This window comes from Neomonachus schauinslandi, chromosome 5 (assembly GCF_002201575.2).
Source record: "Neomonachus schauinslandi chromosome 5, ASM220157v2, whole genome shotgun sequence".
NCBI classification, from domain to species: Eukaryota; Metazoa; Chordata; class Mammalia; order Carnivora; family Phocidae; genus Neomonachus; species Neomonachus schauinslandi.
In genome coordinates, this window is record NC_058407.1 from 149,249,046 (window position 1) to 149,265,780 (window position 16,735).

Consider the following 16,735-nt stretch of genomic DNA (forward strand, 5'->3'; position numbering starts at 1 on the left):
ATGGTGGTGATGATGATGGTGGTGATGATGGTGGTGATGGTGATGATGGAGGTGGTGATGATGATGGTGATGGTGAATGATAATTGACACTCATCGAGATCTGACTTGGTCTTTTTTGATGTACTAGCCTTAAAATCTCTGACTCAACCCTCACTATGACCAATGAGTAGTTTCTATTATTGTCCCCACTTACAAATGATGGATACTGAGGGTGCGCTAGATTGCACAATCCACTTACCAACTGGGCAAATAGTTATTATGGAATGAACAAATATTGTAAGCAGGTATCGTTAGACCCACTTTAGTGAGAAAGAGGAAACTCGAAGAATTTAAATAACTTGTCCAGGGGCACAAGCCAGTAAGGGACAGAGCCAACATTCTGACTCGAGCCATGCCATCAGTTCAGTGGTACTGTGCCATGGCTGCTGCCACTGAGCCGGTGACATGGACAATGGCCAGTGAGCAGGAGGGCAGTCTCACTGCATGGTTGTCCCCTGTCCTTCACTGAATTGAGGTCCCTCCCTACAGACCACAGTTTCCACCCTCAAAGATGATAATGACCCCATCCTAGGACCCTCCCATGGTAGGTTTCTCTGGCCTTCTCTATTACGTAGACTGTAATAAGCTGAATAATGGCACCTCCAAGATGTCCACAGCCTAATCCACGAAACGTGTGAATATGTTACCTTGTATAGCAAATAGGAAGTGAGATGTTCCTAGGAGCTCTCCTGAAAAAGTGGATCTAAACCAGTGATTCTCAGCCAAGGATACTTTTGTCCCCCAGGGGATATTTGCAAATGTTTGAAGACATTTGGGGTTGGTGGGAGGATGCTACTGGCATCTAGTGGGTAGAGGCCAGGACACTGCTAAACGTCCTACAATGCACAGGACAGCCCCCTTAGCAAAGAAAGATCTGGCCCTAAATGTCAACAGTGCTGAGGGCGAGAGACTCAGGTCCAAATGAAGTGCTTAGAGGCTGCTGAGCAGGGGTGACATCAAACTCTTGCCTTAGCTTCGGTCCCTGAGCTTTCAGAATGAGCCTTCGGTGTTCTCATATTCTACTTCTTTATCCCCATTTTACAGATAAGGACACTGAGGCTTAGAGAGGTTAAGTTATTTGCCCAAGGTTGGCAGTTAGAAAGGGGCAGAGCCAGAGTTTAAACCCAGGTTGGCTTGGCTCCAATGCTTGTTTCTTAACCCCAGGGCTGAGGGCGTGTTCTCCTAATTACTTTTGCCATCTTGGACAAGTCAGATGTGGCTGAGAAAATAGAAACTCAGAGAAGCTAAAAAATGAGCCCAAAATCACATCAGAGAATAATAACCATGGCCAAGATTTGGAGGCAAGTCAAGCTTCCTCGGCTGCAAAACCTTCCTTGCGGGGTGATCGTGACTTAAAGAGAGTACATTTGGGAAGGCCTGGTGCGGCAGGAGGGGTGATTACATGCAGGACCCAGTGGCATCCTCCTTCACGAGGCAGGCTGGGGGGAATGGAGCAGCCGGGAGTGTTGGAATTAAAAGCAGTCGCTTCATCTTCCTGGGAAATGATGACTCATTAAAAGCAACCGGCTGTTTCCTATTATATTCCCTGTTATAGCGAGAAGGCGAGATGCTTGGTGCATCCCATAATGCAGCGTTTGGGGTTTGAGATGAGCTTCTTTCCTACATGAATGATTGATGACAATAAAAGGCAGGGGTGTCACCAGGAGCCTTAGAAGTACATCAGGATATAGTAATGGGGCTCACATATATTTCCCTGGTATTTAAGACTGTTGGGTCGGAAGACATGCCTAGGTACACTCGGTGGTGAGCCAAGACTGGCTCCCAACAGAGGGTTGCTGGGAACTCTCTAGACCCTGCTTCCAGGGCAGGTGGAGTTGGAGGACTGAAGTCTTACCTAGAGGGACAGAGGAATGGCCTAGATGCAACCTGTTGATCTCCAGATCTGATGATCCTCATCCTGTTTCTTTCCCCACGTCAGTCTGGCTTCTTCCAGGGGAAGGACATATGAGGGCAGTCAGAATGATACTGAGCACCCTTTATCATGCCAGGTGCTGCACCAAGCACTTGACATCTTATGTTGCCTCCAGAGCAGCAACTCTGTGAGGTAGGAATCCCATTTACCCAAGAGGAAGCTGAAATTAGGAAGATTACGTGGTGTGTCCAGATCACACATTTGGTGGTAGATCCAAGACTTGAACCAGAATCTGTCCAAATCTACCATCAGGGATAAGCTGATGGTGTACGAATGACCTTCCTCCCTGACACGTAAGCCCCTTCCTGGAAGGTCAACTTGACGAGGGCAGGGATTTTGTCTGTTTTATTCCATCTTCATTGCTTAGGGTGGTGTCTGGCACAAAGTGGGTTTTCAGTGCATACTTATTAAAGGAATAATAAGGGCAGATATTACAGAGGGAGTTATAGAGAGAACTTGCTATGTGCCTGGCACTTACATAAATACCTATGAAATGGGTGTGATTGCTCCTACATTGCAGATGAAGAACCTGAGGCCCAGAGTCATCAATGGGTGAGACCAAGGTCCCAGCAGAGGCGGCAACCCTGAGACCCCAAAGCCCATGCCCATAACGATCCCCTTCACTTGCCCTCTTCAAGGGCTGGCCTGGTTCCCACAGCCCCTGTACCCACCAACTCTTTTCCTTTGCTCTTTGTTTCTTTTTTTAAAAAATCTACCTTGATTTATACCTGCTCGTGCTAAAACCCAAACAATATAGCCAATAGCAATGCACCAACATCAGCGTCTTGGTGATGTTGGCAATGGTGGGAATAGGTGAAGTGTATATGGAAGTCTCCGTGATAACTTTGCAACTTCTCTGTAAACCTAAAGTTATTCCAAAATGGGAAGTTTACTTAAAAATTCAAACAATGGGGGCGCCTGGGTGGCTCTTTCAGTTAAGCATCTGCCTTCGGCTCAGGTCATGATCCCAGGGTCCTGGAATGGAGCCCCGCATCGGGCTCCCTGCTCAGCGGGGAGTCTGCTTCTCCCTCTGCCTCCTCCTCCCCCTGCTTGTGCTCTCTCTCTCTCTCTCTGACAAATAAATAAATAAAATCTTCAAAAAAAAATTCAAACAATGGTGGAAGGGGTTCCTCCTAACATGGCCCCCCACCCCCCACAGGCAACCCCCAAGGCCCTTCTTTCAGGTGTCCTTCTGAGGATGTTCTGAGGATGCTAGACACCTTATAAATGTGCGTTGGGGCTGAGATTAGTATGTCCACTCAAGTAATTGCCTTGATGATATGAGCTGGGTTGAAATCGTGACTCAGTTGGCTGATGCATCTTTGGGTGAGAAAGTTGACACATAGTTGAGACTTTTCCTTCAGACTTGTGTTCTCATTTAATTTTCCAGTGACAACTCCAGAGTGTAGGCCTATTGCTCTTTGCCAAGGGACCCTCAGAACCCAATCCTGTTATGTCTGGTCACACCCTGTCGGACATGGACATGAGGCTGACCTCTAACACCCTTGCAACCCAAAGGGCTGGAATCCCATTGTATGACAGCTTTTCTGGGTGGGGGTGCTGAGAGGGGTACCCCCAGTGGTGCTCAGATGCTTCTAGCATCAAACAACATCAAATTACATTGTGGGAAAATCTTTCCCCCCCACCCCAATTATTAACCTTTATGATTACCAAAGAAAGCTTCAGTCTGGTGGTTTGCCTTTAATACCTCTCTAGCACTTGCTAACTTTCTAGGACTTGCTAACTTTCTAGGACTTGCTAATCCACCTTGTTGAGAAAGAAGAATTTGGCTTCACTATGAGCATTTAGCCGGAATTTAACAACATTGCTTTGTTTCCATTGGAATTATCTTTATGGCTACTTCCCGATTATGCTAAGTAATGGTGACTTGTTCTTTATGGATATGATAGGAAATTTCCTTTAAGGAGCTTATTTGAGTGGGAAAAAAAAAGCCAATCTAAAGAACTATTGAGTAAATGATGGTATAGATTGTGTTTTTGCTTGGGCAGCTTTAGCAAAATACCATAGACTGCGGGGCTTAAGCCATAAACATTGACTTCTCATGGTTCTGGAGGCTCAGAGGTCCAAGATGAAGGCACTGGCAGATGTGGTGTTTGGTGAGAGCCCCTCCCTGGCTTGTTGATGGCTGTCTTCTCATTGTGTCCTTGCAGAGGGGAGAGCGGAGGAGGAGAAAGCGAGCTCTGGTGTCACTTCTGATAAGGACACTGATCCCATCATGGGGCCCCACCCACATGACCTCATCCAACCCTGATTACCTCCCAAAGGTTCCCTCTCCTAAGACCATCACACTAGGGTTTAGGATTTCAACATAGGAATTGGGGCGGGGGTTCGGGGGTAGCAGCCTGTTCAGGTCATACCAGATACTGTGTGATGCATGGCTGTGGTGAATTCCATGTGCTGATTGAGGCTTTGGAAATGCTCATCCGTAGCCCTTTGATCTACAACATGGGCTTTGAAATCAGACAGATGCGGGTCAAGTTCCAGCTCTGGCGCTCACCAGCTCAATGATTTTGGCCCATGACTTAGGATCTCTCTGAGCCTCATCTTTTTTTTTTTTTTTTTTTTCTTTTTTCTTTTTTTTTTTTTTTAAAAGATTTTATTTATTTATTTGACAGAGACAGAGATAGCGAGAGCAGGAACACAAGCCCCGGGAGTGGGAGAGGGAGAGCAGGCTTCCCGCCGAGGAGGGAACCCAATGTGGGACTCGATCCCAGGACCCTGGGATCATGACCTGAGCCGAAGGCAGACGCTTAACGACTGAGCCACCCAGGCGCCCATCTCTGAGCCTCATCTTACCAGTCTGTAAAGGAAGGGTAATAATGCTAGCATATCCCTGCCAAGGCACTTGGGTGCGTGGGGACACAGCACCACACTCACAGTAAATGCTCCAGGTTCTTGAGCTCCGGGGCATGTACCAGGTGCGTGAAAGTTACGAAGCAGAAACAAGAGAGGGGGATGCCTGGGGGACCCTGGGCTTAAAGTCCTATTTGCACCCATGGTTGGAAAAGACAGATTAGGGAAGGCTTCTTTGCTCCCCACCATATATTCTCTGTTCCCCTTCCTGTCTATATTTAAATCATGAGCTTCTAGGAGATGGCCAGCCCTCATCCACTCTCACCACCGCCTCCCACCCTACCCCCCATCCCTGGACAGCTTTCAGTTTTCAAGGTATATGGTGAAACGTGCAGGTGCGTCCCAGTCATGCCCAGTGCTCAGCTCTTGTTAGCTGGTGCTCTAGGGCTCATGAGGCATGCATTTCCCTGGTGTGACATTTGGGGATAAAAAGATGGATTTAGCTGCCTCATCCCCCAGAAGTGACTCAGCTCCTGGGAGCTCAGTGACGGCAGCGGCGGTTGGAGCACTGGGGACTTCCTTGCCTTAGTGCTCTGCTCTCTCTCTATACAGCAGCCCTGGAGCCTTGTAGGCACCGTGTTCTCTAGCTTGTCCATCTTTTTTATTTTTTCCTTTAAGATTTTATTTACCCATTTGAGAGAGAGCGAGAGCTAGAGAGAGAGAGCATGAGAGGGCGGAGGGGCAGAGGGAGAGGGAGAAGCAGATTCCCCACTGAGCAAGGAGCCTGACTCGGGGCTCGATCCCAGGACCCTGGGATCATGACCTGAGCCGAAGGCAGATGCCTAACCCACTGAGCCATCCAAACGCCCCGACTGTCCATCTTTTTCCAGGATTTGTCCTCCTCATGGACACGCTCATTGGCAGCTGTTGGATGCCTGCCCTCTAGCTGGAAAATGGTGTCAGGAAGGTTTCCATCATGCTACCTCTGTCACTCAAGACTGAAAAGAAGCTGACCGTGTGTAACACTCATTTATTTAAGACCCCTACCAGCGTTTCTCAGAGTCTGGCCTAAAGACTTTCTACAGAAGTTCCCTGGACACGACTCCCCAACCCGGTTTTAGCCTAATCTGTGGGGTTATCTCTGAGGGTAGAAGCAGAGAATCTGCCTTTTTTTTTTTTTTAAGATTTTATTTTATTTATTTATTTGAAAGAGAGAGTGAGAGAGAGAGAGCACAAGCGGGGTGAGCGGAAGAGGGAGAAGCAGACTCCCCGCTGAGCAGGGAGCCCGATGCGGGACTTGATCCTGGGACTCCAGGATCATGACCTGAGCCGAAGGCAGTCGCTCAACCAACTGAGCCACCCAGGCGCCCGAGAATCTGCCTTTTTAACAAGCTGCCCAGATAATCAGCACGCCTGCTAACACTTGAGAACAGCTACTCCCGATATGCTCAATTTTCTCTCGTCAAGATGATGATGATACTTCTTAAGTGGGGAGGTAGTTCTTGAATGTGATTATTATGACAAGGGCTCTGGAGTAGGACAGACCTGATTTTAAATTTCAGCTCTTCTACTTATTTCTTTTTTTAAGATTTTATTTATTCATTTGAGACAGAGAGAGAGAGCATGAGCAGGGGGAGAGGGAGAGGGAGAGGGAGAAGCAGACTCACCACCAAGCAAGAAGCCTGATGCGGGACTCGATCCCAGGACCCTGAGATCATGACCTGAGCTGAAGGCGGATGCTTAACCATCTGAGCCACCCAGGTGCCCTACTTATTTCTTTTCTTGAGCTTCAACTTGCTTATCTGTGAAATGGGGGTGCTAAATAGGGCTTGTTTTGAGAATTGAATAAGGTAATTTGATCCTAGCATATGATAAATATCAATCAATGTTAGCTCTTACTGTTACCAGGTAAACCTTTTTTTTTTTTTTTTTAATCTTTAAACTGGGGAAATTATAGCATCTACCATCTAGGGCAGGGGTTGGTAAACTTTTTCTGTAAAGGGCCAGACAGTAAATATTTGAGGTTTTATGGACCACGCGGTCTCTGTTGCTGTTGCAACTACAAAGTTCTGCGGTTGTAACGTGGAAGTGGCCATAAATAATACATAAATGAATGAGCATGGCCAGTGTTTCAATAAAACTTCATTTGCACAATCAGGCAAGGGGGCCAGATTTGGCCTGTGGCCGTAGTTGCTAATCCCTCACCCAGGATGCTGTGAAGATTAACTGACATGAGGCTTATCGTGAGCCCAGCACAGTGCCTGGCAAGGAGCACTCAGCATAAGAAGGGATTCTAACCATCTCGCATCTAATGTGAGGTCTAGGCTTTGCTCCTTTCTCCAGGAGAAAGAAAGCACGCATGAGCAAGGCTTTTCAACACAGGTATCAACCCCATTCTCTGCCCCAAGTCAACGCTAAACGTTCCTCTCAGCACCTGGAGCCTCAGGTGCGGAGGTGTGGAGGTAAAATGCCAATCCGTGGAGTGTGAGTCTTTGTCCCATGTTTCGCCCCAGGATATGTGGCCCTTTTCAACCTCTGTCCTATGGAAATCAGGCTGCCCATCTGAACCACAATGTGAGAAATGAGAATACTTATCCCTGTGGGGTGGTTAAGGACAGGCTTTCCCAACCATGAATGCCTTTAGCCCTGGCCCAGAGGCTATATAATGTGCTTGAGAGAGAGAGAGAGAGAGAGATTGAGCCCTGGATTTGCATTCTAACTCTGCAACGTTCTGATTGTGGGATGCTGGCCAAGTCACTTCTTTCTCGAAGCCTCTGATTCATCAGGTATAAAATAGGGATTAAGTGAGATCATATAAAGCCTCAGCACAGCATAGCACATGGTAGCTACTGAAAAAGGAAGGAAGAGATGCTGAGAGGTAAAGGGCTCATTCAAGGTCATGCAGCTGCCGTTGGCAGCTGTGATGGGGTGAAGTACCTGCGTTTTGGAGGCAGACGAGGGCTCAGCTCCTTTCCTAGCCAGCTCTGAGCCTTTGTTTCCTTATTTGTTCAACAGAGAACATCTTGATCCTGCTGGTTTATGGTGAGGATTAAAAGAGATGGCACGGCAGAGCGAGCTGGTGGTGATGACCAAAGGCATCATAACCACACATGGAGGCTGACGTGCCTCGGTTGATTCCATCCTCACGACTGCCCTGGGTGTCCTCACATGACACAGGAGGAAACTGAGTCACGAGATGTTAACTAAGTCTCTGGGGCCACACGGGTAGTGAGGGGCAGAGCTAGGACTCAAACCCCAGCCATCTGACTCCAGAACGCCCCCCACCTCCCCACCCCTGGTCACCATGACCCTCTATTGCCCTGTGCCCAGAGTCCACGCTCCTCCAAGCTGGGCCTCTAGCCTGGTTGGAGTCCGGCACACAGTAATGCTCAATTAATATTACTATTTTTATCCTGTGCCTTCCTTCCTTCCTCCTTCCTCAAGTCGGGCCTCATTGCTCCAGCCCCAGGAGCCATCTCAGTCTTGGGGCGGGGGGTGGGGCAAGAGGACCCCAAATCTGATTCCAGAAGCCTTGAGATCATGACTCAGCACGTCACATGGACAATTCCTAAAATTCCTCCTTAGACATCTTCTCTCTTCTCAAGTCCCAGTCCTGAGACAGCTCCTCTGATCCTCTTCCCTCACCCTTTCTGACACTCACCCCCTCCATCCTCCCCGTCTCCCCTCCTACCCCTGTTTCTGCACCAGCTTGGCCTGACCACAGGATGGTCTTCAGGATGTGCCATGCTTGGAGGGCCGTGGAAGGGATAGTGAATATGCCCGATTTAACATTTCCTCCGTCTGCCCATCTCCCCGCCACCCATCTAGACGCCCTGCCCTCCTCCCTGGCTCAACACCGTGCACTGTCCATGCTGGGAGATCTGGGAGTTCTCAGAAAGTATAAAGAGAAGCAGACGCTCCTCTGGGGGGCCGAGCCAAGCGGGGACAAGATCTGCAGCTGGCCTAGGGCTGCCATATGCCACAATTTCTTCACCCCGACTCATTTCTTGGTCTTTTCCCCTTGCCTTTGTCCTCGTTTATTTCTTACAAATTGTGAATTATCTCGGAGAGCATTAGGGAGGGCATTGGTTTCCAGGTGGGAATCTGCTCTAGGTTACAGCCTTCCTCCTGCATCCTCAGCACATTGGGGAGTTCTGATGGGTGGAAGCTTTCCAAACCATCAGCTTGGAGGTAAGGACAAAGACAGACGCCAGGCAGCAGAAGCAAGTTGCTGGGTGTAGAAGGAACAGATGTGGGTCATGTGGAGTTGGTCTCAGTAAAGCAAACTATCTCCTCCCCTATACCTTTTTCTCTAACCGTGAAAGATCTTAGGATACTGCAGCCTTTAAAACCCAGCCATTCACTCCGGCAATGTGGCCTAAAGGCACCTCCTCGATGCACACAAGGACTGAGCTTCGAGAACGCTCGTCACGGGGCTGATTATGGTGGGGAAAATGGAAAACAATCTAAACGTCTGGGGGTTGGTGGAGTGATTCACGATACAGCCACAAATAGAAGATCACACAACCTTTCCCACTGCTGCTGGGGAAGAACATCCAAGGACGTGTGGAAATGCTCACGATATGTTATGTGAAAAGAATAGGTAATAAAATGTGAGACCCTAACTTTATATGACAAAAACCAGACCTGCATCGTGGCAGAAATATAGGTATACAATGGTGTGGGTGTGTATGAACATTTTTAACTACTGACATTTTAGCATATATTTTTCCAATTTTTTTTTTAAAGGTATGTGTATTGGGGCGCCTGGGTGGCTTAGTTGGTTGAGCGTCTGCCTTCGGCTCAGGTCACGTTCCCAGGGTCCTGGGTTCAAGCCCCATATCAGGCTCCCTGCTCAGCAGGAGTCTGCTTGTCCCTCTCCTCCCCACTCATGCTCTCTGTCGCTCTCTCTCTCTCTCAAATAAATAAATAAAATCTTAAAATAAATACATAAATAAATACATAAATAAAATCTTAAAAAAAAAAGGTATGTGTACTTACTCCTTATTGCAAGTTTGTACCCTTAACAACTCTTTAAACAAAATCAATTTTATCCTCCTCTCCAATCCCCTGGTAACCACCATTTTACTCTGTTTTCTACAAGTTTGACTATTTAGGTTCCACATGTAAGTGATAATCATACAGTACCTGTCTTTGTCTCAATTTCCTCACTTAGTATAATATGCTCAAAGTCCATCCTTGCTGTCACAAAGGATATCCTCCCTCCTCGTGGCTGAATAATATTCCATTTGTCTATATACCACATCTTTTTTTATCCATTCATCCACTGATAGGCATTTAGGTGATTTCGTATCTTTGCTACTACGAAATACATGTGTGTATATAATATTCTGCATAGAAAACATATAAAAACCCCATATGTATTACCCTAAATATGCACACCACATATATAATATATATAATCATTAAGTTATTCTAATCATATAAATTATCATATATATATTGGAAGAATGTACATCAAATAAATACGGGACAGGAAGAATGTCCATCAACATGTGGATCGTGGTTCTCTCTGGGCAGTGGGGTTACAGATGACTCTTTGTTCTTTTTTTTTTTTTTTGCCTAGCTGTATGAGCTGAATTTTGTGCAACAAACTTGTATTACTTCATATTACTATTCCTTACCTTACTTAGTATTTCTGTAAGATAATAATTAATAGTATTGCTGTAAAAGAATGATTATAACATGATTTTTAAAAAAGATTTTATTTACTTATTTGAGAGAGAGAAAGCATGAGAGGGGGGAGGGTCAGAGGGAGAAGCAGACTCCCCGCCGAGCAGGGAGCCCGACGCGGGACTCAATCCCGAGACTCCAGGATCATGACCTGAGCTGAAGGCAGATGCTTAACAGACTGACCCACCCAGGCGCCCATAAAATGATTTTCTGCCTGAAGTTGGCCTTGGTCTTGAGGCTGGGACAAAGGACAAATGGCTGCAGTCAAGGAGAGCAGAGGCTCGGGAGCTGGGACCAGGCAGGGACCGCCAAAGCCACGTGTACACCCCTGAACAGGTTTGGTGAGCCCGCCTGAACCTCCTCTTGCCATCGTAACAGGGATTCCCATGGAAAACGTGTTTTCTGGGTTCCCAAGGGCTGGCTCCTTAAATGCACACGTGCCCCTCAGGCTGTCGTCTGTGTGCCCTCGCGGTGCGCCCAGGGTGCTGGGGCAAAGGCTGCTTGCTCCCTGGAACGAGGATGAGGACGGTCCTAAGGGAATTCTTGAAAACTGGGGTGGCTTTGGGGCCTTGACACCTATGTTTCATGTCTCCTGCACAGATCAGCTGGACATCATCTGCATGGCAGAGACAACCATGATGCCGGAGGAGATCGAACTGGAGATGGCGAAGATTCAGCGCCTCCGAGAAGTCTTGGTCCGACGGGAGTCTGAGCTTAGGTTTATGTGAGTGCCTCGGGAGGTGGCCGAGAAAAAGAAGGGGTGGGGAGACGGGGACACCCAGAGAAACTACCATTTACTATGTATTACCACAGGCCAGACGCCGGGATAAAGGCATTACGTACATTTAAAAAACTCTTATTTGATTCTCACGATGGCCTAGAGGCGTGGGTATCAGAGTCTTCCATTTTATTTTTTATTTATCTGTTTTTTAAAGATTTATTTGGGAGAGAGAGTGAGCATTGGGGGAGGGGCAGAGGGAGAAGGAGGGAGAGTCTTAAGCTGACTTAGCGCTGAGCACAAAGCCCAGCGCGGGGCTCGATCTCACAACCCTGAGATAGGACCTGAGCTGAAACCAAGAGTTGGATGCTCAACCAACTGCGCCACCCAGGCGCCCCCTAGAGTCTTCTATTTTATTTTATTATTTTTTTTATTTTTTTAAAGATTGTTATTTATTTATTCATGAGAGACAGAGAGAGAGAGAGAGGCAGAGGGAGAAGCAGGCTCCCAAGGAGCAGAGAGCCCGATGCGGGACTCGATCCCAGGACCCTGGGATCATGACCTGAGCCGAAGGCAGACGCTTAACCATCTGAGCCACCCAGGCGCCCTAGAGTGTTCCATTTTAAACAAGATCCTGAAGTTGGGATTGAATCCAAGCCAGTCTGACTCAAAGCCTCAAAGAGCCCAAGCTCTTTCTATGTTTGCTTCTGAGAAGAGAAAAGGGAAGCGAGAGAGGGAGACATAGGGACCCAGAGGTGGTACCTGTGTCCACGTCGTTAAGCGCGCACACTCTGGGTTCAGATAGTTATGAGATCCAAAAAACCTGGGAGAGCTTGGGGCAAGTTCTCCCTGAGCTTCATTTCCCTGACTTGTGAAATCGGGGGGAGGGGGGCAGGCGGGGAATGATAGTACCTCTCTCCTGGAGTCACTGGCAACCCCAGAATCAGATGATTTGACCCAACTTCCACTGGAAAAAGCAGCAACATCGCGCCTTCTGGGCCGGCACTGGAAGGGACACATTCCACGCATTCTTTCACTGATTTCACTGAGGTCCGTTATGGGATTATCCCATTTTACAGATGAGAAAGACTGAGGCTCAGGGAAGTTAACCTCCTCGGGCCTCCCAGCTAGTAAATAGAGCAATTAGGATTCAGATCCGGCTCTTCCTGCTTTCAAAACCCATATTCTCCTTGGATGACCTTCTACATATACTGCATAATGTGACCTTCTCTCTCACCCCGTGAGGTAGACCGCAGGATTAATAGCTGCCATTTATTTAGCTCTCTGTGTGGGCCAGACCCTGTGCTAAGTGCTTCATGGGCACGATCCCTCCTCCCAGGAGCCCTTGGAGGAAAGTTCTAGAACATCCCCACCCTACGAATAAGAAACATCTTCCCTTTGATCTGGAAATAAACTAAACCAATACATACATGAGTGTGGAGAAACAATCCTTTCCTCCTCATGGTTTTTGTTTTGGTTTTGGTTTTTCAAAAGAACTCGAGGAAGGATTGGTTGTGTGGGAGAAGTATTAACTAAGACCAGGTGTTCTATTAAGTCAGGTGATTCCAACCACCGAGAAAGCCAGGGCTGGACAGGAGTTTGAGGTGCCTGTGGGTTACCCAAGTGCAGATGAGTGGCAGGAAGTTCTGTGTCTTTGTCTGTCATGTGCGGGAGACCACAGAACTAGACACAGATTCTCGGGGATCACCCTCGATTACTGAACTGAAGTAACGGGTATAGTCACCCCGCGGAAACGAGCAAACAGCAAGGATCCAGGCATAGGTCAGGAAATGCAGAAATTTCCGTGCAGCTCCTACTTGTGGATGAACTCAGGGCAAAGGGAAAAGCCATAAAGTATGGAATAGTTGAGAGTTCACTGGCAGCAAGAGGGTTGGGATGATCACACTCTCTAAATAATACAGGTGCGCCTTAGAGGTATTGTGGGTTCCGTTCCGGACCCCTGCAATAAAGCAAACCTTGCTAGGTGAGTAAGATGAATTTTGTTGGCTTCCCAGTGCTTATAAAAGTTATGTTTACACTATACTGTTGTTTATTAAGTGTGCAAATGTGTTGTCTTAAAAAAACAATGCACAGGCCTTAATTAATTAGCTCTATTGCTAAACAAAACAAAACAAAACAAAAAACCCACTTCTGAGCTTTCAGAGAGCTGTAATCCTTTTGCCGGTGGAGGGTCTTGCCTCCATGTTGATGGCGCTGACCGATCAGGGTGGTGGCTGCCGAAGGTGGGGGTGGCTGTGGTAGGTTCTTAAAAATAAAACAATGAAGTCTGCCGCTTGGATGGATTCTTCTTTTCCTGAACGATTTCTCGGTAGCATGGGATGCTCCTTGATCGCATCTCACCCACAGTAGAACTTCCTTCCAAACTGGGGTCAACCCTCCAAACCCCGTCGCTGCTTTATCCACTAAGTTCATGTCATATTCTCAGTCCTTTGTTGTCATTTTGACAATTGCATGGCATCTTCAGAAACCATTTTCTTTGGGGCGCCTGGGTGGCTCAGTCGTTAAGCGTCTGCCTTCGGCTCAGGTCATGATCCCAGGGTCCTGGGATCGAGCCCTGCATCGGGCTCCCTGCTCCACGGGAAGCCTGCTTCTCCCTCTCCCACTCCCCCTGCTTGTGTTCCCTCTCTCGCTGTGTCTCTCTCTGTCAAATAAATAAATAAAATCTTAAGAAAGAAGAAAGAAAGAAAGAAAGAAAGAAAGAAAAGAAAGAAAGAAAGGCTTAAAAAAAAAAAAAGAAACCATTTTCTTTGCTCATCCGTGAGAAGCAGCTCCTTACTTGTTAATGTTTTATCAAGAGATGGTAGCAATTCAGTCCCATCTTTAGGTTCCACTTCTCATTCCGGTTCTCTTGTTATTCCCACCACATCTGCACCAACTTCCTCCACCGAAGTCTTGAACCTTCGATTTGTAAAAAATGCAGTATCTTCGAAGCGTAATAAAGCGAAGCACAGTAAAACGAGGTGTGCCCGTACATGCAAATTAAGTCTTTCTTCCTCCGTTCTATCTTTAATCCCAATTCATAAAAATGACCTATGTTAATAGTAACGGTTTTTATTAATTCTGACAGCTAGTTTTACAACTGTTCTTCTATTACTTAATATATAACCTTTACTTGGGGCGCCTGGGTGGCCCAGTCGGTCGGTTAAGCGTCTGCCTTTGGCTCAGGTCATGATCTCAGAGTCCTGGGATGGAGCCCAATATCGGGTTCCCTGCTCAGTGGAGAGCCTGCTTCTGCCCCTCCCCCGGCTCCCGCTTTCTCTCTCAAATAAATAAATAAAATCTTAAAAAAAAAAAAAGATTCTGTCCCTCCCTCTTCCAACTCCCCACTCGCGTGCGCTCTCTCTCTTTAAAAAAAAAATGAAAGAAGGGGCGCCTGGGTGGCTCAGTTGGTTAAGCGACTGCCTTCGGCTCAGGTCATGATCCTGGAGTCCCGGGATCGAGTCCCGCATCGGGCTCCCTGCTCAGCAGGGAGTCTGCTTCTCCCTCTGACCCTCCTCCCTCTCATGCTCTCTGTCTCTCATTCTCTCTCTCTCTCAAATAAATAAATAAAATCTTTAAAAAAAAAAAATGAAAGAAGACAGAGAACGGGAGTTCTGCTGTAAAGTACTGAAAAGCTCCCTTCAGCCTGAGGGTGCTTAAGAGGGAGCAAAGGTTTTTTTTTTTTTTTTGCTGCTACAGGAACAATGGCTGTCACTTTGCATTTACTGACCTTTGCATCTGGTGTGTGCACACGTTCGGTATCCCCGGGATCTGGCCCATGCCTGGCACGCAGTGAGTGAGCAATGACAAGAACAGCTAGCGTGTAAGCTCCAGCCCTGGGCCAAGCAGGGCACTAAACTCTTGACTCATTGAATTTCCCCATCATGCCCACTTAGGGACAAATCTCAACCGTAGATCCTTGAAAACAGCTAGGCTCACCCCTGTGCCACCAATGCATCAGTAGATACTGGAATCAATCAAGTTATTCAAAGGATACAGAAGGAGGTCAGTGTAGTCAACACATAAGAGGGGCTCAGTGCCATTCTCCAGGGGAGGGGCCGGCTTCCAGGCCCCCCGGGGTTGGGGGGACTTGCTAGGAGCCTGCAGACAATAGTGGATTCTACTGACAGCCCCCCCAGGCCCAGCCTGGTACAGTATGCAACCTTGCCTGGAGGTGCACCCACCTTGCCAATCTCTGCAGTGCACGATGGGCCCAGGGTGGACAGGAGAGAGATCACTGCCCACTCAGATGCAAACAAACGCCTCATCCATCATCCTCAGCCTCCCAGGCTAGCAGGCCACGTGTGGGCTGTTCTTGAATTCAGTTTCCTGGCTATTTCTCAGAGCCAGACCCTTACATAGCTATATGGCTCCTATTCTTGCACCCCTATTAGAGAAGAGAAAATTGGAGGTTAAAAAATTTGCCCACGGTTGCATTAGCTAATCAGAAGCCAAGCTAGGATGTGGTGATCCCAGAGTATTGATTCAGTGAGTGAATGAGGGAAGGGAGGAAGGAAATTCTTTAGAGTATACACCACGAGGGTAGGAATCTTATTCATCTTCCTCACTGTTCTATCTTCCCAGCATCTTGAATAGGGCTTGGCACTTATTAGGGCAATTAATATTTGTAGAATGTGCATATTCCATCCTTACCCAACAACTTCCCTACACACACACACACACACACACACACACGAGGGCCCCTGGCACAGGGTAAGAGGGAAATAGAATTTCAGACCACACTAAGCATTTGCAGGCTCAGGCGGGGAGGCTCTGAGTGACAAGAATGTGACAGCCATTGACTGGAACTGTCCCAGTGATTGTAGCTGTAATAACCAGGATGAGACTGGTTTTGTCACACCTGCTCCTAAGTAATCAAGTTAATACCCATCAGCTCCTGTGGAGACTATGTGAGTCAGACCACATTTCAGGGTTGCGGGTATCTTCTCACTCTTACGTCTCCTGTTGTATTGACTCTTTTTAAGAATGGGTCCAATGGCTGCTGACCCCAACACCCCCAACATTTAGCATTTTTCTTTCATGGACTTCCATGTTTTTGCCTTGCTGGTTCAACCTCTCCTCTTGCCAGGATGGTGAGGAAGTAGAAGAGGGAGATTTACCCAGTCCCCAGGGAACTAGCATGGATTCATGAGAATTGGGCTCAGGGGTCGTCCTGGCTCTCCGTCGTCCTCAGTGTATGAGCCTGGGCACATGACAGAGCACAGAAGAACTGCTGTTTACTCTTTATTCCCTCTCTTTTTTGCCCAGCACTTCTAGAATGTAAGGACAAACTCCTGGTTGGACGCCCGCAATCCCACAACCTCACAATCCCACATTGGGTTTGTCTTGTTCTGTCATCTTGAATGAAGTGTGGTAGAAATGGAAAGAATTTTACTGAGGGAGGCTCAGTGAACAGGCCTCAGTCAGGACTTTTCCGTACTCTTTCTCTCGAGAGAAGCGATTTATTTGGAACCTAAAATGATGAGCTCTAACTTAGGTGGCCAGGTTTGCAAGTCTACCTGCCAGGAATTCGAGGT

General features: G+C 47.5%; 1 protein-coding gene across 1 annotated transcript in view; it reads left to right on the forward strand.

Moving 5' to 3' along the window:
- Nucleotides 1-16,735, forward strand: part of BMERB1 (bMERB domain containing 1) — a 114,801-nt gene that overhangs the window by 59,811 nt on the left and 38,255 nt on the right. Inside the window, exon 2 of the mRNA XM_021698288.1 lies at nucleotides 11,081-11,204. Within this exon, the coding sequence (XP_021553963.1) occupies nucleotides 11,081-11,204 (124 nt within the window). The remainder of the gene's footprint in view (nucleotides 1-11,080; nucleotides 11,205-16,735) is intronic.